The sequence below is a fragment of the Rhinatrema bivittatum genome, chromosome 1 (genome assembly GCF_901001135.1).
Source record: "Rhinatrema bivittatum chromosome 1, aRhiBiv1.1, whole genome shotgun sequence".
NCBI lineage: Eukaryota > Metazoa > Chordata > Amphibia > Gymnophiona > Rhinatrematidae > Rhinatrema > Rhinatrema bivittatum.
The window spans coordinates 706,767,074-706,793,460 of record NC_042615.1 but is presented as its reverse complement, the minus strand read 5'-3'; the positions used below and the strand labels follow the sequence as shown (position 1 = coordinate 706,793,460).

General features: G+C 41.9%; 1 protein-coding gene across 1 annotated transcript in view; it reads right to left on the bottom strand.

Moving 5' to 3' along the window:
• ADAMTS6 (ADAM metallopeptidase with thrombospondin type 1 motif 6) overlaps positions 1-26,387 on the bottom strand; it is an 894,781-nt gene that overhangs the window by 755,043 nt on the left and 113,351 nt on the right. The window contains exons 6-7 of the mRNA XM_029576285.1: positions 24,291-24,374; positions 23,598-23,743 (exon numbers count right to left, since the gene is read on the bottom strand). Coding sequence (XP_029432145.1) covers positions 23,598-23,743; positions 24,291-24,374 — 230 coding nt within the window. The remainder of the gene's footprint in view (positions 1-23,597; positions 23,744-24,290; positions 24,375-26,387) is intronic.

The following is a 26,387-nucleotide window of genomic DNA, read 5'->3' as shown; positions in this document are numbered from 1 at the left end:
CAGCATCACATTGGTAGATAGTTCTTTTGCTGAGATAATCTCCCTTCAACTCATTTAGATTTAGTTAAAACCTTTTCATTGATAGCTCAAAGTGAGCAGTCTGTAGATACTTTGCTGTCTGAAGATACTTTGTATCACTGGTTTTGTAGATCCTTGTGATCTCATACTCTGTCCCTTCCGATGCAGCCACTGCAAAATACGGCCCGTGTCGAATTGTACTTCTTTAACTTCTTTAACCTTTTCAAGACCAGACTGCCTGATACCTGAATTGGTAAAAATAAATTTATTTGATGCATTAAGACATATTTTGTCCGTAGATTAATTTAAATGTTCAAACACATCCCTTCCCAGTAGATTCATTCTTTGGTATGCTCCTGTCTTCCACTTGTGTGTTAGGTCAAGGTGAGTTACATTCAAGTAAGCGGGTAGCCTGATTTACCAAGGCTTTTCTCCCATTCTGTGCCTATGGGAAAAAATGCTTAAATGAGTCCCCAAGTTTTCAGCTGAAGTAATAGAAGATTTAATCCCTGGATTTCATGGTTCTCAGACTACTGCTCTAACCACGAGGCTATGCCTCTACTCATCAGATGCCTCTGCTTTTAGTCTGGGCTTGGAGTGCAGGCAGATGACAGAGCCCTCTATCACTAGGATTATTGTTTACTATCAATTATATCTTTTTTTATATGACACCGAAAGAATATGTAGTGGTGGACAAGATAAATATGAATACATAAGCACAGCAATACAATGCATATAGTGAACACACATCATGGAGGTCCAAAACGAAAGGCAGGTTCTTCCTCCAAAGAGCCTGTACTTTCACAGGACAGAGAGAGGATATAAGATGGGGGAGTTGCAGGATTGATGGCATGGAAAATCAAAGGAGACAGTGAAGACTGGGGCAACCAAGCCTGATAAAAGGTTAAAAGGACTGTTTTGAACATACAGTACAGGAAGGGAAATATAACATGCAAGTCAGTTCTTCACAGCAGGAAAGATTTCCTAGGTTATAGCAGGAATGATTTCCTAGGTTATAGTAAGGATTTTTACTATAAATCAAAACTATACCATTTCATCCTACTAAACAGTCCTCCGTCAGATATTTAGCCTGGCTTTGGATATGAATGCTTTAACAGATTTCCTAACCTGCTATATTACCAGAAATCGCATTTCCTGGAAAAACTATTATTTCAATTCTTTTTTATGATCTTTTGTGAGAGCTAGAGTCTGATGAAAGATGACTGATAAAGCACAGTGAAACAGATTTTCTTTGCTTCTGCAGGAGGAACAGGTTGAATTTACATCCTAAATCATGCTTAAGATATCACTGTTTTTCCAAGACAGAGTTCTCTCCTACTGTCTGTCACATTGAGAATATATTTTTAATCAACCAGTCATTTGTTTAATAATGTACTTCTTCTTTTCATGCCTTTCTTGAATAGGCTCCAGAATGAATAGAGCAGTTTCTTAGCAGGACGCTAAGTCAACAAATCTTTTACATTTTCATTGGCAATATCGTCAGTGAAGTTTAAGCTTATTCCTATCAGCCATACCACAATCATTAAATTTGCATTAATGGAAAAAAATCTTTTGGGGGGGGGGAAGGGGTTCAGTCAATAAAACATAAAAATATAGGTCTTCTATATAAATAGTTTTTGAATCAAAAACCTATAGACACTGATTAATCAGAACTTAAGAACAATCTGCTAACTGCTTTACAAATGAAAAATAAGTAATTAGAATGCATGTCCCTTGCTCATTGCTAGTGATAATTGGCTGCAGATCACCTGCTGGCTGACATTTAGCATGTAGTCAGCAACCTTTCAGAATCCCATGCTAGCATCTTTATTGGTCTATGTGAGCTCTTAATTCCACCACAATCTACTTGACTCTATTAAGGCTCAGTTAACTATTTTACTCCCACTTCTCCATTATTGGAAGCTCAACCTGGGAATAAAATCAATTAAACCTTTAAAAAATTGAATTTTCTTAGTTTCTTCCCTTGAGCCCGTATCAACCACAACAAAAGATTTCTTGGAAATCTCATTTCCACTGAGCATGGCCTCCAACAGGCTAGAAACAAGGGCAGTTCAAGAGAGAGAGAGCAAGAAGTTTTAATCCAAGTGATAAAAGTTATTTAAATTATTATTTAATTCTTAAATGAAATGCAGTCTTTGCTTCAGAGATTGGCTCTTCCTGAAATGAACATATACAATTCTGGAATTACTGTTCAGACAGAAAGACTTAAGTGGTAAGTTTGAATTGAAGGAACTTTAGAAAATTAGTACATTAATATTTTAACATTGTAAAAAAATATTGGTTTAGAAAGGTTAGCTCTAAAAACAGGAGATGTGACAACTTGAGATTCTGATGATATGTTATGGAAGAGAACAAAGGGTTTTTCTTTGACATTAAACTAATCTGTCTAGTGATTCCAGTTTTTGAAACAGAATTATAAAGCTCTAGAGAGAAGAGGAGATTTATCAGTGTTTTGCTTCAGTTTAGCCTGAGTGCAAAAGTTGTTCCAGTGCTACTCTGGTGCTTTCCCATGCAAACATGGGGATATTTCCATTGATAAATCTGGATTAAGCTTTGCACTGAGGCAAAACTAGTAAAAAGAGTTAATAAATCTGTCCTAAAGTGATTTAAAATCCATCTGATGCTAAAGGGAGGCACAGTGACCTTGTTAGCTCCAAATCAAAAAATGTTCAATTTATTTTTTGTAGCTTGATAGTACATCTGTGGTATAAAAATAATTTACAAGCTAACTGAATTCAGGATAACATACTAATAGTGTAACATAAACATTCTTAAGAGAATAAAGTTTTTTTTCACTAGGTTATATTAGAATGAATGAATGAAGAGAAGAGGCATGGGGGTAGCTTGCCAGAATGACAGCTACTACCTGGAGATTAATACCCTTATTCAATAAACATACTCACTGTCAATGCGACTCCAGCATTGCTCTATGCTTCAACGGCAAGAGGAAATGTGGAGACAAACAATGAGTTTTGGCTGCTGCTCGGAAAAAGGGCACTCTTATGCATGGAAATGCCAAAGTGTTTATCTTTCAAGATTTTTCACAAGATGTGATGAAGAAGAGACAGAGCTTTTCTGATGTTAAAAAGCAGTTGCGAGAAAGAGGGATGCAATATGCAAGGTTGTATCCTGCTAGACTGAAAAGTATTCATAATGGAACATCTCACTTTTTTGACTCTCCTTCTGATGTGTTAAAAGTTTGTACAGGAGGATATACCTGCAGCTGGAAAGTGAATTACATGAAGTAATGTAGCTCCAAAAAACTCGAGAAGTAAAAACGTTCTTTCCTAAAATGTTTCCTAATATAGTGGTTGGTGGGGTCTCGTGATTGGTGGTTTGTTTTGTGGCTCTTGCAACACGGATAGTGCACTCTGATGGTGTGTCCAGTCTCTCCCATGGATTTTTTCTTTTATTATTTTTTTCATGGTTGCAGACTTTCTTGACTTCCTGGTATTTCTTGGTCTTATTCTCCACAATTGTTCACAGTGCTTTTGGATATATGTTTTTTGCTGACTGGCTAGTGCACTCAAGTGCATTGTTGTGTTTGAGGGGATGGATATTAATCTTTTTCTTTTTTTCTCTGAGACTATTATTTACTATGCTGGGACTTGATTATTTTTTTTTGGTCCCTTTTGCAAATACTTGCATAAGCCAGAAACAAGCTTGGCAAATTATCTGGCTTATTTCATTTTTATTATTTTTGTTCTATACGAGATTTTCAGTGCAGCAATTACTTCTTGCCATGATTTTCTCTTTAATCTTTCAATATTGGTTGTGTTTTCAATTTATTTTTTCTCTCTTGATATATTTCTGTGCAAATTCTGAGCCTGTTGGAGTACTTAGCTCAGCCTGGCACAATTGGGAAGATGAGAGAGAGGGGGAAGCTGAGGGAGGGTGGGAATGATTGTTACACATATTGAAGCTGGGTGATCAAGAGAATTTTTCTATTATTCTTAGGGACTTTACTGCTTGGGTTTTGGTTGGGGGTGGATTTACTTTTGGATATGGGGGATCATTATATTGAAAATGGATTAAGTAGGCATTGGGTGTGCAGGCTGTTGCAGTGGTTTCGGCTAAAAAACAAAAATTGGAAACACACAGTATCATTTTTATTGTGTTTATGTTCTACTCTGATACGATGGCAGGAGTGTTTTTTATTTCCTTGAATGTTGCCTCTTTCCTTGCCTTCTCTTATTATAGTATGAGGCTACAGTTTTTGCAGATTCAGGATGATGGTATTGCCATTTAACATAATTTCTCTAAATGTTCAGGGCATTTCATCACTGATTAAAAGAACATGAATTTTACAGTTCTTGGGTAAAATAATGCCCAGATTGTTTATCTTCAGGAAACTCGTTTCTCCAGGGAGGAACATCTCAAGTTACAAAGAGATTGGGTGGGCACTGTGGTCTCTGCTCCATATACTTCATGTAGTAGGGTGGTATGCATTCTTTCCCATAAATCTCTTCCTTTTACTATGCAACAAACGTTTTCAGATCCGAGGGGGGGAGGGGGTCGATATGTAATTGTTGTAGGTACTTTTTATGGCACCTTGTTTACTTTTATGAATGTATATGGCCCAAATGGAGGACAGGCCAAGCCTGGCTTCTACTATTGCCAATTATGATGCAAATTCCTTAATTATTGGGGGTGACTGGAATGCCTGCCTTTATTCTGCAAGAGATCGTTCCATCTCTAAGGCAACCTTTCTGGTCTTTTCAGAACTTAATGATATTTTATTGCTTTTTGATCTAAAAGACTATTGGCGGGAACATAACCCAAGTGGGAAGGATTACACCTATTACTCCCCTAGACATCAATCCTTTAGCAGAATTAATTATTTTCTTGGCAGATCCAGGTTTTCTTCCCAAATTTTGGATTGTGATATTCTTCCAGGGTATTTATCCAATCATAACCCTATTAGTTTGGTAATTGGGGGTTTTACTCCTGGTCAGGGCAGGTGGAGGTTCAATGTTTCTCTTCTGAAGGATAAGACGTTTGGGGTTAAGGTGAAGTCTGCTATTGCGGAATTTATCCAGATTCATCTGAAGGAAGAATATGACTCAGTCTTACACAGGGAAGCACTTAAAGCTGTATTGTGGGGCAAGATTATTGCTTTTGCCAGTTACCAGAAACGGTTAAGGGAGAGTAAACAGAAAGATCTAATTGCTAAGCCTCCAGGAGACATCAAGATTTACAGAGAACTTACACTGGCCCATGATGAACTAAAAAAGATGCAGATCTCCCAAACTGATAGATTGTTTCGAGGTAGCGATTCAACTTTAAATCATTTGTCCAAAATACTACTAAAGAATGCTTCTTTAAGTTACAAGTACTTAAAAAACTGAAACCTCTTTTGCATTTTCGAGACTTCCACCTGGTGCTACAATCTATTATCCTCTCTAAATTAGACTACTGCAATTCCCTCTTGATAGGTCTCCCTGCAATAACCATCAAACCCCTGCATATGGTCCAGAATGCCGCCACTAGGATACTCACCAACTCAAATAAAAGAGACCATATCACTCCCATCCTTCAATCACTTCACTGGCTACCCATCAAATTTAGGATCTCTTTTAAAGTTCTTATGATGATCCACAAGGACATCCATAACATCGCCCCTCTCAAGCTCAGTAATCAATTCCGCCCACACACCTCAGACAGACCTGTCAGAAGAGCGTACAAAGGCTCCCTGTTTGCCCCCCCTGCAAAATCCTCTCTAAGTAAGCGAGCACTATCTACAGCAGGGCCCACTCTATGAAACACTCTGCCACCAGATCTACGTCAAGAAACCTGCCACCAAACCTTTAAGAAATATCTAAAAACGTGGCTTTTCAGTCAAGCTTTCCTGGAAACCCAATCCCACCCAGACACCGTTCGAAGGACATGGACCAAAGCTCGATGATAATCTGAGCACGCCGCACTCCCCTCCCAGGCCTCACCATGGCTCTTCTTCCCCTTATTCCTCCCCCGCTTTTCCCTCCTGCCCTCCACTGCCCTTCCTCCCTCCCTTCACTCCACTTATTTCCCCTCTTCTCCTTCGAATCCAAGCATCATGTCTATTGTTTTATTTTCTTTTATCTTTTATTCCGTATTGAAGTCCTATAGTTATTCCGCATTAAGCTTCTTACGGCTTGCAATTGTTCTGGAGTTCCTCCATACGTTTCATATGTTCTCACGTTCTAATAATCAATGTTTAATGCTCTAATGTTTAATGTTTTCTCCAACGTTTCGAATGTATTTTTGCTTTTATTGTTTAAGGTTCAATGTAACGCCCTCCGGCGGCAGTTCTGTTTCACTGTAAACCGGTATGATCTGTATATTTTACAGGAATGTCGGTATATAAGAATTCAAAATAAATAAATCTATATAAATAAAAATGTTAAATAGTTTGTACCAAATCGCTAATCTCAGCAACCACTTAGCTGATTGTGTTCAAATTTGGACACAAGTTTCACCTCACATACGGCAAGGATCTTCTACACTTACATTACATATATGTCACACCGGGGGCTGGTAAAAAAGTTTTAAAATTTGGTTACACAAAACAGCGACATCTGGTGGACGTAAGCGGAAGCTCTTACACCTTGCACAAATGCTCATACCCCACACACACACGTGACCAATGTTTGCGATTCACACACCCTCTGAGCAGACACAAAACCACCCTCCTCACACCCCCCCACACATGCCAATTGTACTTATTTCACACACCCTCAAAAAACACACAAAAACCCACTAAATACCAGCATGCTACACCGGGAGGCCACTCACATGCCACATGTTTGCAATTCCCACACCCTACGAACTCACACACAAACACCCTCCTCACACCCCTCACGCACATGACTTTTCTACTTACTGCCCTCAACCTACGAACGTCCAGAAAACTGCAGAATAGTTCGGGCTGCTCCAGCGGGGGGGGGGGGGGGGGGGCTGCGGCAACACCGCTCCGGGACACATCGCATACACTACGGCTGTCGGCTGCCAGCAATCAAAATGGCGCCGACAGTTCTTTCCCTTACTAGGACACTTGGGAACGCCAATAGCAGCAGTAGCCCATGTGACATAGTAAGGGCGAGGGCCCGTCAACGCCATTTTCTGGACTGGCAACTGGCGCACCTTCGCCCTTACTATCTTAGCGAGACGACCGCTCCCATTGCTCCACCTCGAGGGCCCGGCACCAATACTTCCATGCCGGAACGAACGCCCGCTCCACCGACTACCATTTTTGAAAGGTATCGTCGGGCCTGCAGGGAGGGGGCATGGGGATGTTCTTGCGTCCATGTTCGGGGGGGGGGCCAGGGGGCAGTTCCGAGATTCTGAAACTCTTGTGGGTTGGTCTATTTCGCCAGCCTGGGGGGGGGAAGGGAGGGTGGGGGAGGCTTATATAAACACAACGTTTCTGTGGGGATTACTTTGGGGTGCAAAGGGGGAGGGCACACACAAACACCTATCACCTGGTGGGGAGTCACTGAGGTGACAGTGAGGGGAGGGAGAATGAGGAGGGAGGTAACTGTCAGGGGAGGAAGAATGAGGGGAGAGGTGAGTGTGAGGGGACAGAGTTGGAGTGGTGACCAAAAGGGAAGAGGATGAGTGACTGAGCTAAATGAGCAAGGGGAAGGGGCAGGGAGGGCAAAGAATCTGACTCAGCCACTGCAACGCGTGGCAGGGGTCCACTAGTAATAAATAAATAAATAGCAGACAGAAATGTTATGAGTTCAGTAACAAATCTGGGGTTAGTTCTAGTGAAATTGGCAAAGCAATCTTCATGGGCTACAGTTATTTGCAGCATACGGGATAAATCCGGACTATCCCTCGGGATATTAATTAGATGTTTAGGGTTCATCTTTCCAATTTTTATTCTGCTACCGGGGAGACCTCTGAGCCCAGGATTGATACGTTTCTTACTAAACTTGATCTTCCGACTTTATCTCCAGAGGCTGCTGCAAAGCTGTTAGGTCCTATAACCACAGATGAGATACTCTCAGCCATCTTGGCTCTGCTCTCCCACAAGTGTCTGGACCCAGGTGGCTTTCCAGTGCATTTCTATAAGGCATATTCTGAACAACTGATTGTTCTTATTCAGTCTCTATTTGTGGGAATGAGTACATGCATTGTTTTTTCTTGCTCTATGAAAGATGCCTTTATCACTTTAATTCATAAAACTGGGAAAGACCCATTGGATTATGCTTCGTATAGACCCATTTCCCTCCTTAGTACGGATGTTAAAATTCCGGCTAAGGTTTTGCAGCTCCATCTTGAGAGGGTCCTGGGCCTTTTGATTCACCTGGATCAAATGGGCTTTATGAGGGGCAGGTCTTCCATCATTAATGTTTGTCAGGTGACTAATATAATTCATCTAGCTAAGCAAAAGAGACAATCAGATATATCGTTAGATGCGGACAAGGCATTTGACAGGATCTCTTGGGTATTTTTATTCTCTGATCTTAAATGTTTTGGATTTCCTGCAGAGTTTATTACTTGGATTAAGGCACTTTACAGATCTCCTAGGGCTATGGTTATCACAAATAGTATGCAGTCCACTTCCTTTTCTGTTCAGAGGGGAATTTGGCAGGGTTGCCCACTCTCCCCTCTGTTTTTCAATCTTGCCATGGAACCCCTAGCCCTTATGCACCGATCTTCCACAGCTCCAACTGGGTTTCTTTTTCATAAGATATCACACTAAATTAGCTCTTTACGCTGATGACCTTATTTTATTTCTCACTAAAGAACATACTTCTGCCCCTGAGTTTCTGCACCTGCTGCAAGAATATAGTGTTATGTCTGGATATCAGGTTAATTATTCCAAGTCACAGATACTGCTGATTAGACCTAAACAGCAGCTGCCAGGTTGCTTGTCTAGAGTTCATTTAGTTCAAGATAGCTTTTATTATCTGGGAATTAATATCTCTGACAATGTTCGGGATTTATTTATTTATTTATTTATTGTTTTTGTTATACCGAGTTTCATGATAGGCATCACATCAACCCGGTTTACAAATAACAAGGAGTGTAAAGCATAACGTAACGTAAAAAACAATATTTTCAATAAGAACCTTGAACTTTAAATACAGTGAATCAGAAAAAGGGAGAGGGAAAGTTACAAAAAACAAGGAAAATAAACTTGGGATGGAAGGGGAGAAATTGAACAGCACAATATTTACATTTCAGCCTATTGATACATTAGAATAGCAAGTGAAAAAATAAGACTATGAAACGGTACATAGGTAATCAAATGAATAAATATGACACAGTTGTGAATGGTAATAGTATGATAAATATTCAGCAGGAATTAGTGAGAGAGGGTTTGAGGTTGGTTGATTCGTGTTTACATTCCATTATTGCATACGAGTTAGTGCTAGTGAGAGGAGGTTTTATTCAAGGCTTGGAAATGCTTTTTTGAAAAGCAAAGTTTTTAGTCTTTTCCTAAATGTTAAAGAGCATTTAAATTGAATTATGAACCTCTTCTATGGAAAATTCGATCTGATTTGGATAGGTGGGACTTTCTGCCTATTTCTTTATTGGGAAAGGTCAATTTGATTAAGATTATTATTTAAGACTTTTTTTTTTGACCATCTTACCAAAATTTCTTTATTTATTTCAACACGTTCCTTGTGACATGCTTCATAGGTTTTTTACATTGTGCGTAGAAATCTTCTTCATTCATTCATAAACAGATTGCAAGAATTAAAACGGAGACATTGCAGTTGCCCAGGGATTGTGGTGGGCTTGAGGCTCCTAACATTTTCCTCCATTATACTGCCTCAAGATTACAGGGCCTTAGAAGATGGTTTGGAGTGGAGGAGAGCTCTATGTGGTCTGATGTGGAACAGAGTCAAACTCTAAATCAGTGATGGCTAACCTATGACACGCGTGTCAGAGGTGACACGCCGAGCCGTTTTGGCTGACACGCGCAGCGTTTCGAGGACCATCAGGAATTTATTTTTTTTTTTATCGGCTGCGCCGAGCCTTTTCTTTTTCAGCTGCGCCGAGCCTTTAAATGTGTTTTTTAGTTTCCCCCTACCCTCCACCAATGCCCCCGGGCGCAGGGAGGCTCATGCATCGCAGCGATGAGGCTCAAGACAACGCGCTGATGCTCCTCCTTCCTGCCTGTGCGGCCCCGGAAGTAAACGTTGCCGGAGCCGCGTGGGCAGGAAGGAGGAAGCGAATCAGCGCGTGCAGAAGAGGAGGAGCCGCCGCGGGTCGCTGCGAATCCCAAGTCGCAGCGGCCCAAGAAGAGGAAGAGGCCCGGTAGCAGGGCTGCTGCGGCCCGAGAAGATCAGGGCCGCTGCAGAGCCCATCCTGCGGCGACCCGCGAAGAGGAGGCCCAGAGGTGAGAGAGAGGCTGAGGGCCCGTAGAGTGCGTGTATGAGGTGAGTTGAGAAAGAGGACCTGAATGTTTGCAGAGACAGCATGTGAGAGCCTGTGTGTGTGTGTGTGTGTGAGAGAGAGAGAAAGAGCATGTGCCAGTGAGAGCCTGTGTATATGAATGATTGTATGAGAGAGCATGTGCCAGTGAGAGCCTGTGTGTATGAATGATTGTATGAGAGAGAGCATGTGCCAGTGAGAGCCTGTGTGTATGAATGATTGTATGAGAGAGCATGTGCCAGTGAGAGCCTGTGTGTATGAATGATTGTATGAGAGAGAGCATGTGCCAGTGAGAGCCTGTGTATATGAATGATTGTATGAGAGAGAGCATGTGCCAGTGAGAGCCTGTGTATATGAATGATTGTATGAGAGAGAGCATGTGCCAGTGAGAGCCTGTGTATATGAATGATTGTATGAGAGAGCATGTGCCAGTGAGAGCCTGTGTGTATGAATGATTGTATGAGAGAGAGCATGTGCCAGTGAGAGCCTGTGTGTATGAATGATTGTATGAGAGAGCATGTGCAAGTGAGAACCTGTGTGTATGAATGATTGTATGAGAGAGAGCATGTGCCAGTGAGAGCCTGTGTATATGAATGATTGTATGAGAGAGAGCATGTGCCAGTGAGAGCCTGTGTGTGTGAGAAAGAGAAATGCATGTGAGAATGAGAACCTGACTGTGTGTTTGAGGGAAGAAGATGGAGAAAAAAGAAACAGAAAAAAAGACAATATAAAAGGAATTGGCAAAAAAATAAGAAAGGGAAGGTGAAAAAAAAGCCTGTGACCAACCAATTAGAAAACTAAGATCAGACAGCAAAGGCAAAAAAAAAAAAAATGTACTTTTTAGTGATTGGCACATGTACTCTTTGGGAATGTGCAAGAATAGCACTTTCTCAACGGATCTCACAATGTACGAGATCAGCATGGAGAAAGTGGAAGCCCACGGGGCCTGCACAGAGGAGGCAGCAGAATGGACTTCAGTGTCAGTAGCAGCAATCGGCACCTCCGCAATAGCCACGCGGCATCAGTGACAGTGGCAGCAGAGGAATGAGAGAGGTTCTGAGGTTGCTGGCAAAAGAAAGAGAGGGGGGGTCTACCTTTAGTGTGTGAATTTATTTATTTATTTATTTATTTTTAATTTTTATAGACCGAAGTTCTTGTAGGAACTACAAATCAATCCGGTTTACATACAACTTTTAAATGTGTATGAATGTGTATGTGTATGAATGGGACTCTGCCTGGGGGTGTATGTGTGTGAATGCATGGGTGCCTGCCTGGGGGTCTGTGTGTGTGAGAATGAATGTGTGCATGCCTGGGAGATGGGGAGGGAGTGTTGTGAACATGAATGGGAGCCAATAAAAGAAACCGACTGACAGATGAAGTTTGTAACGCTTGCTTGGACTTGAAGTGTACGAAATACCAACCTTCAATTGAAGATTTAGCCAATGAAATTCAGCAACAAAAAAGTCACTAAGCAGGTAAGGTAAAGAATTATTTGTTTTTGCTTTATTAATAAATACAGTATATATATTAAAATTATAACTTTGTTGATTAGAGCCACAAATATCACAAAATTATGGATTTTTCTAGAAGTGACACACCACCCGAGTTATGCTCGGTTTTTTTATGAATTTTGACACACTGAGCTCAAAAGGTTGGCCATCACTGCTCTAGATCATAACTTGGCTAACTTATTATTTTATCCACCCAGGGCAAATTGACTTAATAGAATAGGTATGGGGCACTTTTTTATTTCTCACTCTCTCAAGATATGGAGACAGGTCCTAAAAAAGTTAAATAGACCAGAAGTGTTACGGCTATGGCTGCTGTGCAACCGCCTCACCACCAGGGGTCCCTCTAGAGCTGGATCTCCTGACAGGCCCAGTCCATCTCCCTTCTCCTCTCTATGTTCTGGGCTGTCCCTTATAACCCTGCCTGACAGTTCCCTCAGTGCTTCGGCATCGAGCTCGCCTGGGCTCCCTGCTCTAGCCTTCCTTCCTTGCTTGCTGTGCATTTGGTCCCTGGACCTTCCCTTGCCTTGCGCGGCCTTCGGGCCTTATTCCTTGCCTTGACTTGCGCGGCCTTCGGGCCTTATTCCTTGCCTTGCCTTGCCTTGCACGGCCTTCGGGCCTTATTCCTTGCCTTGTCTTGCCTTGCCTTGTGTGGCCTACAGGCCTTCTGTGTGTGTGTGGCCTACGGGCCTTCTGACCTGCCTTGCCCTGCTTACGGTGTGTGGCCTATGGGCCTTCTGTGTGTGTGTGTGTGGCCTACGGGCCTTCTCTGCCTTGCCCTGCTTACGGTGTGTGGCCTACGGCCTTCTGTGTGTGTGTGGCCTACGGGCCTTCTGACCTGCCTTGCCCTGCTTACGGTGTGTGGCCTACGGGCCTTCTGTGTGTGTGTGGCCTACGGGCCTTCTCTGCCTTGCCTTGCTTACGGTGTGTGGCCTACGGGCCTTCTGTGTGTGTGTGGCCTACGGGCCTTCTCTGCCTTGCCTTGCTTACGGTGTGTGGCCTACGGGCCTTCTGTGTGTGTGTGGCCTACGGGCCTTCTGACCTGCCTTGCCCTGCTTACTGTGTGTGGCCTACGGGCCTTCTGTGTGTGTGTGGCCTACGGGCCTTCTGACCTGCCTTGCCCTGACCCAGCCTAGACCCAGACACTGCTACTTGCCGCCTGCCCTGACCCAGCCTGAACCCAGACACTGCTACTTGCCGCCTGCCCTGACCCAGCCTAGACCCAGACACTGCTACTTGCCGCCTGCCCTGACCCAGCCTGGACCCAGACACTGCTACTTGCTGCCTGCCCTGACCCAGCCTAGACCCAGACACTGCTACTTGCCGCCTGCCCTGACCCAGCCTGAACCCAGACACTGCTACTTGCCGCCTGCCCTGACCCAGCCTAGACCCAGACACTGCTACTTGCCGCCTGCCCTGACCCAGCCTGGACCCAGACACTGCTACTTGCTGCCTGCCCTGACCCAGCCTGGAACCAGACTCTGTTTCTAGCCATCCCTGTCTCTCTCCACCTGGAGCCACCCTGCTGGGTGGTGTTCACGACTCCTGACCGGAGCCCAAGCGTAACAAGAAGAGGCTTTTTCTCCAGTATGTTCTCTGTTTGCCAATGCTCATCTTGAATTAAAAAGGGTCTAAGATTTTTAGATCAATTATGGATGGGATCTTCTTTTACCACCTTTGAGGATATCCGGAGTAAATTTCATATCCCGGTACAAACTCATTACCTTTATCTGCATATACGCAAATTGACTTTTGAGAGGGATGGGGGCGAAAAATCTATGAGAAAGAGAAATTATATTGAGATGATCTTGTCTCAGAAAGGGCCTCTTTCCAGGGGTATCACAAGGTTATATTGCTACCTTGCATATGGTGATAGTGATCTGGACACTAATCCATTGCTTATTGCACAGTGGAATCATGGCCTCCAATTAAATCTAGATGAAACTGATTGGCAACTAATATGGGGCTCTGCAGCAAAACTCTACATTTGTAATAAAAGAAGTTTCTATTCAAATTGTTACATAGAACGTACAGGTACCCGGTGTTATTTTCTAAGTTTAGGTCCTCTGGCCCATATTGCTGGTGGTAGTGTAGGGTCCTTGGAACTTACATTCACATGTGGTGGAAATGTGCTAAGGTACAACAATTCTGAGATGAAATACATGTGATTATTCAAGATATTATTGGTTCAGACAATTGGTTCAGAATATTGGACAGGAATAAACAGAGGTTGGAGGGACTTTGTTTACATGCTGCCCAACTCACTATTGCTTTCTTTTGGAAGAGATGCACACAGCTCTCTCATTGGTATTCTACATTAGCAGAAATCACTTTGATGGATAAGATTATCTATATGTAGTCTGGGAAGGAAAGCCTTCCCAGACTACAGCTGAACTTTAACTCACCTTGAATCGAAAAAGCAGATCTTAACATCACCTGGTAAATGATAAATGGGAATGATAATCCCCATCGCCTTTGCTCTGCCACAAGTTTCTGTTTTTCCCCTTCGCCTCTTCTTTGTTCCAAGTTTTTGTGTTATCCCTGTTTTATTGTAACTGCTACTATTTCTCTCAGCACTTGTTAATGTTCTTATTTATTCATTTATATCTCCTGTTGCACCCCTTGTTAATTGTAAACCGGCATGATACGATTCCTATCGTGAATGCCGGTATAGAAAAACTTTAAATAAATAAATAAATAAATAAATAAATAAATAAATATATGCATCGAGACAAAGTTATACAGTAGAACACAGTATGGGGCACATATTGGAACTGGAGGCAGCATACAAGTTCTTAACACTTTTCATTTCTATATGTATTTTCTTTTTTCTTTCTGCGGGACTGCTGTTCTACATTCTTCTGTACTGTTAATTGTATCCATATTGTACCTTGAGATGAACTTTGCAGTTGCAATTTTTATTGTTTTTCTTTGTGTTTCTTTAAATAAAAAGTTAAAAAAAAAACCAGTTAACAGGTTTAACAATGCAATGAGTTAAGAAATAGTGGGGTAGATAGTCAAAGCTGGCCGTGTAAGTAACTTAGGCCTGGATTTTCCATTCTCACAGAGAATGGTGAATCCCAGCGGTAACGGGGGGCGGGCCTGCCAAAGCCGGCAGCGATCGCACCACCGCGGTGTAATCGCTGCCGGCTTTCGCACCCAATAGCGCCACCGTGAAAGGTGGCGCTATTGGGCGTGCTACTGGTGGCGATAACAGTCCTTACCTTATTGCCGGAAGATACCGCCACGTTTGCCTCCTCGCCGCCCCGACTACAACCCCGGTAACCTATCGCACACAAAAAGTCCCTTTTCGCGTGTGATAGGCTTAGAAAATAACCCCCTTAGCCAGTTAGAACTAATTCGGCTATATGAAAACTATATTAAAGAAAACTACATCTTGTGAGAAAAAGACACAAAAAAATAGTAAAAATGAACTGAGATGTTAAAAGAGAAAATCAGCGATGTGAAGACTCCCCCCCCCCCCCGACGTCATGACGACCAGCCAGCGGCGACCCGATTAACGGCACGATTCCACCAGGCGCTGTTACAGAGGGGCAGCCCACTACCATCGGGCACTTAAAGAAAACTACATCTTGTGAGAAAAAGACACAAAAAAATAGTAAAAATGAACTGAGATGTTAAAAGAGAAAATCAGCGATGTGAAGACTTGCCCCCCCCCCCCCCACGTCATGACGACCAGCTAGCGGCGACCCGATTAACGGCACAATTACACCAGGCGTCGCGTGCCGGGTGTGCTCCCCTTCATGCTAACCTTTGTGCTCCTTCTAATATAATTATGTTTATGTTAATAATTTAACTTTTATTAATGTTATTTAGCTTTTTGCTTTGTTTAAAATTATTTCATTATTGATGTTTAAATGTATTAGACTAAGGAATTTTACTTCCTGCTCATTCTGTTTCATTGTAAACCGGTTTGATATGCATTTTATGCAGGAAAATCGGTATAAAAAAACTTAAAATAAATAAATAAATAAATAAATATGACTGGATAAGTTTACCCGGTTAAATTTAGACCTGTCCTATGGGGCATCTAAACTTAGACGTAAACTTATCCAGCTAACTCCAAATATCGGCTAACTCTCTCTACCCCCGAGCTGCCCAGTACATGTCCACTTTTTTTCTGTGTAACTGTTAGCTGTATAAGGGACTTATATGGCTAATCGGCAGCCGCTGAGCATAGGCACGTATTCAGCGGCCACTACTTAGCCACATAAGTCCTGCTTATCTGGCTAAATAGCACTGAATGTGCTTTGAATATTGGGTCCTGTATTAGACTGTTCATGCTTATCGCCAAATACAAAAAGCCTCAATTCCAATAATGTTTAAATACAATTAATTGTTGCTGCATCTCAGAAAATGAGTGGCTTGCAAGAACATTTTACGAATTCACAAATGAGAACATGGATTTTCTTCTATAGGAGATATTTCCACACCCTAAAGTTACCTTAAGCTTTGGCCCACACATTAAAATCAAACAGGCCAATACCGTAAAGTGCGCTCAGCTGATTGCACTGTTTAACCCACTGTTGGATGCATTTTCAATGTGCATCCACTACCCCTTATACTGTAAGGTGTTTAGCACGTCAAAAACGCGCATCCATATGCAAATGCAAGCTGATGAGGCTATTAGTGATTCGCCAAGGATACCAAAAGAAAAAGTGCAGCCGATCCGCACATTTTACACTCAGAAATTAGTGCCTGCCCAAGGGCAGGCGTTAATTAATGAGCAGCCAGAAAAAGTGTACAGAAAAGCAAAAATTACTGCTTTTCTGTACATCTCCAACTTAATATCATAGCAATATTAAGTCGGAGGAACCAAAAGGTAAAAAAAAAGATTTTAAAAAATGTTTAAAAAAAGTGCCAGTGGGTCAGGTTAGGAAAATGGACACTCAAATTTACAAGCATCCATTTTCCTAACCTGTGGCTGTCAACTGGTTCGAACCCGCTGACAGCCACTTCTCCTGGATTTCCACTGCTAAGGAGGCATTAGGGACGCACTATTGTCTCTAGCCCTCCTTTTTAGCACGACCCCTCTTGTGTTTTCTATGTTTTTCTGGCTTGTTTCGATGTTTATTCTCTCAATAAAATTACTTTACAAAAAAAAAAAAAAAAAAAATACAGGATCGCACACCCAGGAGAGGTTTAAGATTTAAGGTTTATTTTATTTATATACCGTCATCTCAGCGGTAGCCTTCACGACGGTTTACATTACAATAAAAACATAATAAGAAAATTACAATCGTTTATAAATAAAATAAAGTAAAATTACTAGCTTAGAGAAATAGCTTAAAAGATAAAATTACTAAAAGACAGAATAAAACTATACATATTAAACAAATAAAATTTTAAAATATAAATATATAGTTTCAAGATAGACTTAAGGTCCCCAGAGATGGTGTCCCCAGAGAGGTGGCTGAGCGCCCGTTTTCCCGCGCAATTTACAGAATCGGCCTGAAAGTAACTGAAAGCTCTGCAATCATTAGATTTTTTCATACCTGCTGGTGAATCAGGATTTTTATGAACTTTGAACCCTAAAACTAACATGTTTCAGAACTGCTGGCCAGTATAAGAAAGCTATCAAGGGAAGACTAGGTGAACAGCTGGAACTAAGCAACAAACCAGCGCTGCAGGTGATTTCTCACTCTGACACTCTAAATACAGAAAAAAAGTCAAATTACATTTTATCCATATGAGAGCAAATCCTGTATCAAAACCATACCAAAAATCTGTTTGCAACAGAATTTCCCTACATTACTCAGCTATTCACATTTCATTATTAAAAATCTGAAATCAGTTCAAAAACAATAGCTTCACCCCCAGTGGCAAACTGAACAACGAACAAAAAGACAGACATATTCAGCAATCAACCCTAGGCTTGGCTAGTACTGGCAGATCAGGAAACATTCAACCTCAAGGGTGCTAAGCTGCTATTGGCTGATTTAGGACTTGATTTTTAAAGTTAAAACCCTGTATTTATGTACATAAATCATGCTTTGAAAATCATACAGGGCTGTTAAAACAGGTAAAAGTATACACGAAACCCAATTTTGTGCGTATTTTTAGCTGTGCTCACAAGCGATGTCCCAGAGGGACGGAGTCGGGGCAAGGAAAGGAATTACATGCATACTTTTGATTTCCAAAAGTATACACGTAAGAGCCTGATATTCAGAGCTACTTAGCCAGATAAGTAGCAACTTATCCGGCTACATGGCAGCTGCTGAATATCCAGCTACGTTCAGCAGTCACCACTTAGCCGAGAAGCCACATCCAGCTAAGTAGTTAGACAGATTTCCTGTGGGTGGGCAGTGGGTGGATCGAGGCAGCTCTTCTTATCCAGCTAACTTACTGGGAGATTCATCAAGCCATGGTAGTGTTCTAACATGTTAAACAGCATATATTGCATGACAGAGCACTATCATGGTGATATCGTACAATATATGTGACATTATACATGGCCCCGCCCAGGCTGCCTCCCCTATTACAATGACCTGCTTTGCATGCATAAATAATGAAAATGAATTGAAAGATTGTCATTTAATAGGCAATTTCATGTTACTATTTTATCATGGCCGACCAAGAAAGTGGTCAGCCGCAATAACATAACTCCTACTGGGAAAGCGGTAAATGTGACACGGGAGCCCAGAGACCCAAGCGCGGGTCCCGAGGCTCCCACGTTATATTTAAAAGGCCCAAGAAAGCCACAGCAAAAAGAAAAGTTGTGTGGGGCTCAGGGTTGACTACCGGCTCAACATAGGGCTGCCACTTTAGGTGGCCCAAATTCTCAAAATTTCATAAAATTTAAATGTCGTGTGCTGTGATGGTCCGTCCACCCCTAAAATGTTAACATAAAAGTCATTGAGATTCAGGATGACCCCCCACAATAGCGAAATTATCTTATTGTTGTAAAGTGTCCCCAGCAGCCCCCTCCCCCCTCAACTTAAAACCACTGAAGTTCAGTATAGGTACTCCCCCTCCCTCTCCCTCTCCCCCAAAAATATCAAAAGCCCTTGTTGATGTTCAGGGAGTCCTCCACTCCCAATGCTTACTTTTTTTTATTTGAGGAGTTAGAGCCGCCTCAATTGGCGGTCCCGGGTTGAGCCAGTATCAGTCCTTACCCCTGCTCAACCTTTTTTGTTTTTCAACGGGCAACTTCTTAAGCAGCCCTCCCTTTAAGGCGATGGCCTTGAGGTTAGAGCTGTCATCATGCCTAAAGGGCCATTCACTGTGTTCTTTTGTCCCATGGTGTTTGGCTGCAAGATAAAAGAACGTGTTGTATAGTCCCAATGCTTTTTGGGGGAGGGGCCCCACAATCATAGTGACAAACACCCCCCCTCCTCAATAGTGGGACCCCCTCTCACGATAAAAGCATTGCTATTTAATGCATCAGGGCCTTAGCCATATAAGTGCTGATATTCTGACTTATCCGGTTAAGTTAACCGGAAAATTCAGACCTGCCATAGATCAGGTCTATCTTAGCCATATATAAGTTATCCGGATATGTAGCACCAAACACAGAGATATTAAGCAGCATAGCCATGCTGCCGAATATCCCATGTAGGTTAGCCAGATTAGTTTTATCTGGCTAACTTAATTAGCCGTTTTATTCTGAATATCTAAATGTATACACAGAAAGTCCAGTGCTTTAATGAATTTCACCTTCCTTTATACAAGAGGTCCAGTGCTACAACAAAAATAGTAGTAGAATGGTACAAAAGAAGAAGAGGTAACCTAGGATGGATACAACAAAAATCTTACGGGGAGGAGCAAATATGACACCCTAAGTGAAGCTGGGGCTGGAGCGGAGTCTGAGTAAGATCAGTGGCCTACCAGTTTGGTGAAGTGAGAAGGGAAACTGCGAGTAGTCCCCTCTAAAACCACAGATTCCCCCTCATGGCCCTATTGACACCTTTGGGTCCAGAGGATTGGAATGGTATTAATGTCGGGACGATCTTTGTTGGGAATGTTGTCAATGTTGGAGATTCTGTCAGTCTCCCCATCAGCCCTTCGATGCAGTCAACTATAGATGACGTTGTGCCAACTGCATGAATAGAGGGAAAGAGAGCTGGGTCAGGCAGTGTGTCCTCGGTGCCCCTTGGCTATTGAGGATTTACTGCTTTCGGAGACCAGAGTAATGCCAGTTGGTGTAGTACCTGGAACTGGACTTGGGCTATGATGGAGGTTTGCAATTAATGGAGCCCTGTGTTTTTCAGTGTCCTGAATCTATTAATTTTGTTACAGTTTGGAAGGCTATAGCAGCCCAACAGACTTCGCTGACTGCTCAGATTAAACAAGTTCTGGATCACTGCCAGAAAATAACATCAGATTCTAAGAGAATGAAGAAACAGATTGATCTTTTGATTCAGAAATGTGTTTCCCAACAAAATCAGATAAAGCAATTGGGACTTAATATGTAATTATTGGTCAAAGACAATGTAAATCTTCATAAACTTGAGAACTTGGAGAACGTGGTTCGCTCTAGAAATTTGAGATTGATTAATTTTCCTTACACAGTTTCTGTTTTGCCTTATGAGATATTTGAAAAATATTATTTAGAAGTGTTGAAAGCATCGCCTACATCTTTTCCACCAATTAAAAAAAAATTCTATCTCCCTCAGGGTAAAACTGGTACTTCTGAGGGTAGACAGGCTCCAGTTTCTTCTGATTACCTCGATCTGTCTGCTATTTTAGAGTGGTGAGATTCTGAGGCTCCTGTTTCGGCAACTTTGTTAATTAAATTAGCTTTGGATTCAGATGGAGAGTGGCTGCTTAAGATGTTTCTTAAATATAAAGATGTTGAGTTTCTGGAATTTAAAATTTGTATGTATCCTGATGCAGCTCGTGGCACACAAAGAAAGAAGAAAACCGTTTCTTTTAATGTGTTGCCACTTATTCTACCATGTCCTTGTAAGTTTGTTGTTAGATTCAGAGGAGTACAATACATTTTTTGACACAAATCCCCCCCTTGATTGTTAGCTTTTTAGGCCAATAAGATTGTATCATCTTCTCCAGGAAAACAGACTACCTAGGTTTAGTATCTGTCCGCCTGTTGGATTTGTTATAGTCACCCCATCTATGGTTATTTCCCTTTCATTGTTATGTTGGTTTCTTCTCTCTTCCATCTCTCCTTCCCCCCTATTTTTGTGGATTAATTTGCAATTAAAAAAACTACCTTTAGATCAAAGATTTTCTTGTTACCAATTCTCTTTGCTGCTGTTTTCTTAAAAACACTTGCTTTCTTGTAATTTTTTGAAAAATTCTAAATAATTAAAAAAAAAAAAATCTTAGTCCAAATGGTTTATTATTTAGGCCAGGAATAGGCAACTCCAGACCTGAAAAGCCATAAACAGGTCTGATTTTTCAGGATATCCACAACGAATATGCATGAGTTATAGTTGCATACCATGGAGGCAGTACCTGCAAATGTATCTCATGCATATTCATTGTGGATATTCTGAAAACCTGGCCTGCTCATGGCATTCATGGACCAGTTTTGCCTATCTCAGATCTGGGTGAAACAATGACAACAACCAGCAGCACAGGGCAGCGGGGGACTGCCTGGCCCACCACAAGGACAGAGATGTGTTAGTGCTGAATCTCTGTGTGCACCAGACTGTAGAACAGGGACAGTAGAGATGGAGAGAGCACCACTTATGACACGAGGGACCATGCGGACGAGGCGATGACTGCCTAGTAAAATGTTTTACTTGGTGCCAGGCCACGAACAGTCCCGCTGCTGCCTGCACTGTGCTCTGTTCAGCCGCCGGTCTGCAAATGTTTATAAACACAGGCCATCTGCGGCTTGGAAAGACATTTTGGTCACATTCAGTTGCAGGATTCAGGCTGCCGCTTTTTCAAACAATACATCTTGTAAGGAAAACAAGCTGGAAGTGACAGGTGGTACTGTGAATGCTCTGTCGGTATGAGTATACAGCCACAAAAAACATATCGAGGTCCTGAACAGAGGTGTGCACAGTGCAAGATTTCACAGGGAAATGTCAGAAGGAAAGCAATGAGAGAGAAGACAGCTTCCAATTGTTTAGCCCTGGAGTTCAACAAGCCTTATCTTGTCAAAGGAACACATTGTTAGCATTGTTTAAAGCTCCCACAGCAAAAGCTGCAAAACTCTTTTACAGGTGTACCCTTATCTGAAAGCAATTCTGATCCACTCCTACAGTCTGCAAACATGGAGCAGCAGACCTACCATACCAAGGGGAATGTTTACAACAGCACAACTTCACAGTCCTAAAATGAATATTAAACATGCTTGAAGCCCCATTAACATCACTGATGAGAAAGGTGGTCCCTTACCACTCACATTAATTCTCTCCTCTGTTTCTCCTCCCCCATTTATAGCTTCATTATTAACATAGGACACTTAGAGGTCCATATTCAGAGGCATTTAGATAGATAACTCACAAGTTATCCAGCTAAATGCTGACTTTTGAATATTTTGGGCATTTATCCATCTAAAATTTAGCTGGATAACATAGGGGTGTTTCAGTGGCCTTTCTGGGAGGAGTTAGGTTGGCCAGGTAAGTTATCCTGCTAACTCTGATATTCAGACTTAGCTGGATAACATATCTGGTTAACTCCTGTTGTGCCGCAGAGGTGTCCTAAGGTTAGCCAGATAAACCTATCTGGCTATCTTTAAGATAGCCATTTATATTTAATAGTGTGACTGCACTGCTGAATATCCCTCCAAAGTTAGCCAGCTACGTTTCTCTGGTAACTTTATAATCCAGCCAGTGGCTGAATATGGACCTCGTTGTTCATATTGGATAAATAGTATGGGATATCCAATGGCACACTATTTAAAAACCTTCCACCCCACAGTAAAAAAAAAAAACTATATCTAATGAGAATCTGCAAGCTAAGCTCTACTTAATAAATAAGCATGTACTATAACATCTCTTTCGCTGCTTTTGCTTGTTTGTTCATGTTGCAACTTTCACACATTCATTTCATCGCGCTGATTCTCATGTATCTGGATGGCCATGTTTCTCTTATTCTGAATCATAATTTCTCTGGAAATTGTTTCGGGAGAGGGGGGGGGAGGTGTTGATGAATAAATGCCTAGTTTATTAAGGTGGCCCTCCGGTAATGACCAAAGCAGCCGGCAAGAGAATGCTGAACTCCAGCGATGCTCTGCATGAGCCGATGACAGGGAGGCATTGTCTAGCGATGGCAGCGCCTGACAGAAGCAAACCGAGCCCTCCTGCAGTTGTACAGAGCAGTGAAAGGCGATTTGTAAAGCAGTGAGCTGACATATGAGTCGCAGGGCAGGCTCAGACAGGGCAGCACCAGGACCTCACTTTTGCAAAAAGTGACTTATCTCTAGCAGACCACTTCAAATGAACTGTGGAGCTGACTGCAACACGTTAAAGGTTACTGCAAAAATTACCCAGACAGAATCACACAGTGCCTTCAGACTGACTCTTGCTATGTTATCTGAACAACTTCAGTTCTTCTTTGACAGAGACACAGTCTATTTTTTTTTTTTAAACATTTCACTATCTCTTTTTTTTTTTTTTTTTTTTTAACCTAACAGGCCTATCTGTTCTTTGGAGCATCTTAATCAGGAGTTTAACACATAAGCAGATACAAGAGAAAAAGAATGGAAAAATCAAAGGGTGTGGGGGGAAAAGACACAAACCATACCTAGTGATAAGCACTGCGTTATCATGGTGGGCAATCCCATTTTCTGGAATGGTGTTTCCATCACTTTGCTGGGAGAGAATGGATTTCTGCCACTTACAGAAGCTATCGAGGGACTTGTCTGCATGGTGGTTTATCTCCAAGTTTGGCTGCAATACAACATGCATACCAGAAATATTCCAAACAAATTACTAAGGTCAGTTTGTTAAGCCTTTAGAAGACTAAAATGGGACTATAATTAGAAGCAGTGGTTTCTAGGAATAATGTCTTCTTGCCAATTTTTATCTCTATAAAATCTGACCCAGAGCTCAGTCAGTGTATTACTTAAGAGGCAATCTTTCAGTTCCAACTGTAAGAATGATTACGTCAATTTAACAATTTTAGTTTATCAGCGTAGAATAACAGAAATAAAACCATAATTGTAAAACGACAACTCCTCAAAAGCATGCTGATCCTTCCAAGTTAATCAGTAAGTTAGACATACAAAGCTACAGATATGTACCCTCTATATGATAAATTATGTGTTACGCTATTTTAATCTTACTGGATATAGGAAAACACTTACAGTGCTGAGGTTATATACTCAAATACAACCCCTCCATGTAATAATTAGTTGGCCTCTATAAACAGTGCCTACACTGTGGCAGTCTGTACTTTTAAGAATTTAGGATTTCTGGCATTAGAGCTCAGTCTTACCTGATCTTCTGTGAGAACAATTAAACGAGTCACTATAATGTTCACAACGTTTCCTAGGCTGGAATCACGGTAAAGTTTGGCAACCTGACCTCCAGAAAATAAGAAAAGGCACAAAGTCAGACAAGAAGCATCAAAAACATTGCCCTCTTTTTAACACTGCCACAGTTTTGCTTCTTCTCGTGTTACTTGTATTCCTTCCCTTTGAGCACTTATATTCAAGATCTCTTGGTTTGTCTTGGTCTATTTGTTTCTTAAAGAAGAACTGCTGTCAGCTCAAGTTACAGTCACGGGCTGTGTGGAAGGCAATCATGCAAACAAACCCCATTATTTTCAATTCTGCCCCATTGTAAATAGGAAAATGCAACCGACAAATAGTATGGGTCCTATGCACTAAACCTTGCACTAAAATATTTTAGCAGTGCATGCTAGAAAATTTAAAGCGGATGCTAAAATGTCACGTGACATGCAGTGCACTACTTTTTTTGCATCTGTGCAAAAAAATAGCCTTAATAGTGCATGATCACTATTAGCATGCACACTAACCCATAAATCTGCAGGCTTTCTGCACCAGTAGCAACGGTGTGCTAAACAGAATGAAGTTGCTATAAAAATGGCATGTACATGTTAAACTGAGCATGCACTGTCCTCTTTTCCTCATGAATCAGCTGGTATGCTTCAAACCAGTATAAACGTAAGCCTGGCACATTGGGCTAGTTGTCAGTGCTAAGGGCAGAAACGGGACAGCATCTGGACCTGAAGGGAGGAGGTGAAAGAAGAGAGTGGTCTTTCAGGAGAGGAAAGGATTTCTGGAAAGGAGGAGAAGGACTTTTATCCGACGGTTTTTCGGCCAGCCCCAGTACATCCATCCCATTGACACGAGGGAGGAAAATCTGCCAAGTCTGAGTTAGAAGGACACTGGCATCCAACCATCCCTTCTGTGAGCACCTTGTAGCATTAGAATAGCAATAGCATATTGACAGTTGCACATGCTGAAACCTCAGAATGCCTGCAAATGTCTTTGGATAGACTAATCACAGCAACAAGAGAAACAGTCATCGCCATAAGCCAGTAAAACACGTTCAAATGACTGACAACATCATTATATGCTCCATCCCCTGAAGCTATGTCCTCCCTCCCTTCATCATCAACTCCATCCACACCACTGGGTAGCAGCCATCTCAGAGGCCTACAGACCAGAAAAAGCTGAAGAGGAGGGTCCAACCTTGGGTTGAAAGAGACTGCTTAATGAGAATCCCTCCTAATTTTCATTCATTGCTGTCTGTGAGGAGCATCCATCAGCAACAGCTACATTGCAACACCTGTCTTACAGGCTGTTTATACCATCTGAGACCATGCAGGATACAGAACATCTGCAGTGCAACATTTCAGCACAACCATGACAGTGGCTTTGAACTTGTGTGTGAGTCTTTACTTATATGCACTAGTTGCAAAATTGTGCCTTACTCAAAGTTCAGGTAAAACAATGTCTGAGAAACAGGTTAATTAATGAACCATTCGTTTGAAAATATATTTTCTTTACTAAGTAAATGTAGAATTCTTTTGGAAGTGCTGAAGTGTCTGTTGGCATCTCTTCCTCTTGCCACTATCACGTTACTTCATTCTCTACCGTTCCCTCTATTTCCCCTGTTCTCTGCTCCACACTTCTGACATCTCCCGTTTTAAAAGCTCCATCTTCTCCATCAGAAACCCCCATAGCATCCTGGTAGCTGAGCACTTTAAATCACATATGAGCTAAAAAGCTCATAAGTCTAGTGCTAAATTTTAGTCCTTACCAAGTGTGTGCTAAATAGTGCATGAAGGAGAGCGTGCCATGCTGCACAGCAATTTAGCACACATCCATTACAGCCTCATTTGCATTTGACCTTACTCATTAACATGCACATGCAAGCAAATGCCTTTTCAGACCAGTTTAACATCCAAGGTAGGGCCTTTGAGCACAGCAGACTATTTTTTGGGGAATGTTAATTAGTAGGGATGTAAATTGGGTGCCCAATCGTTTGCGCTTTTTGGGTTTGTCTGGCCACGGGAAAATCTCGTTTTCCCCGCGGATCGGCATTTTTTATTTTGTGAAAACTT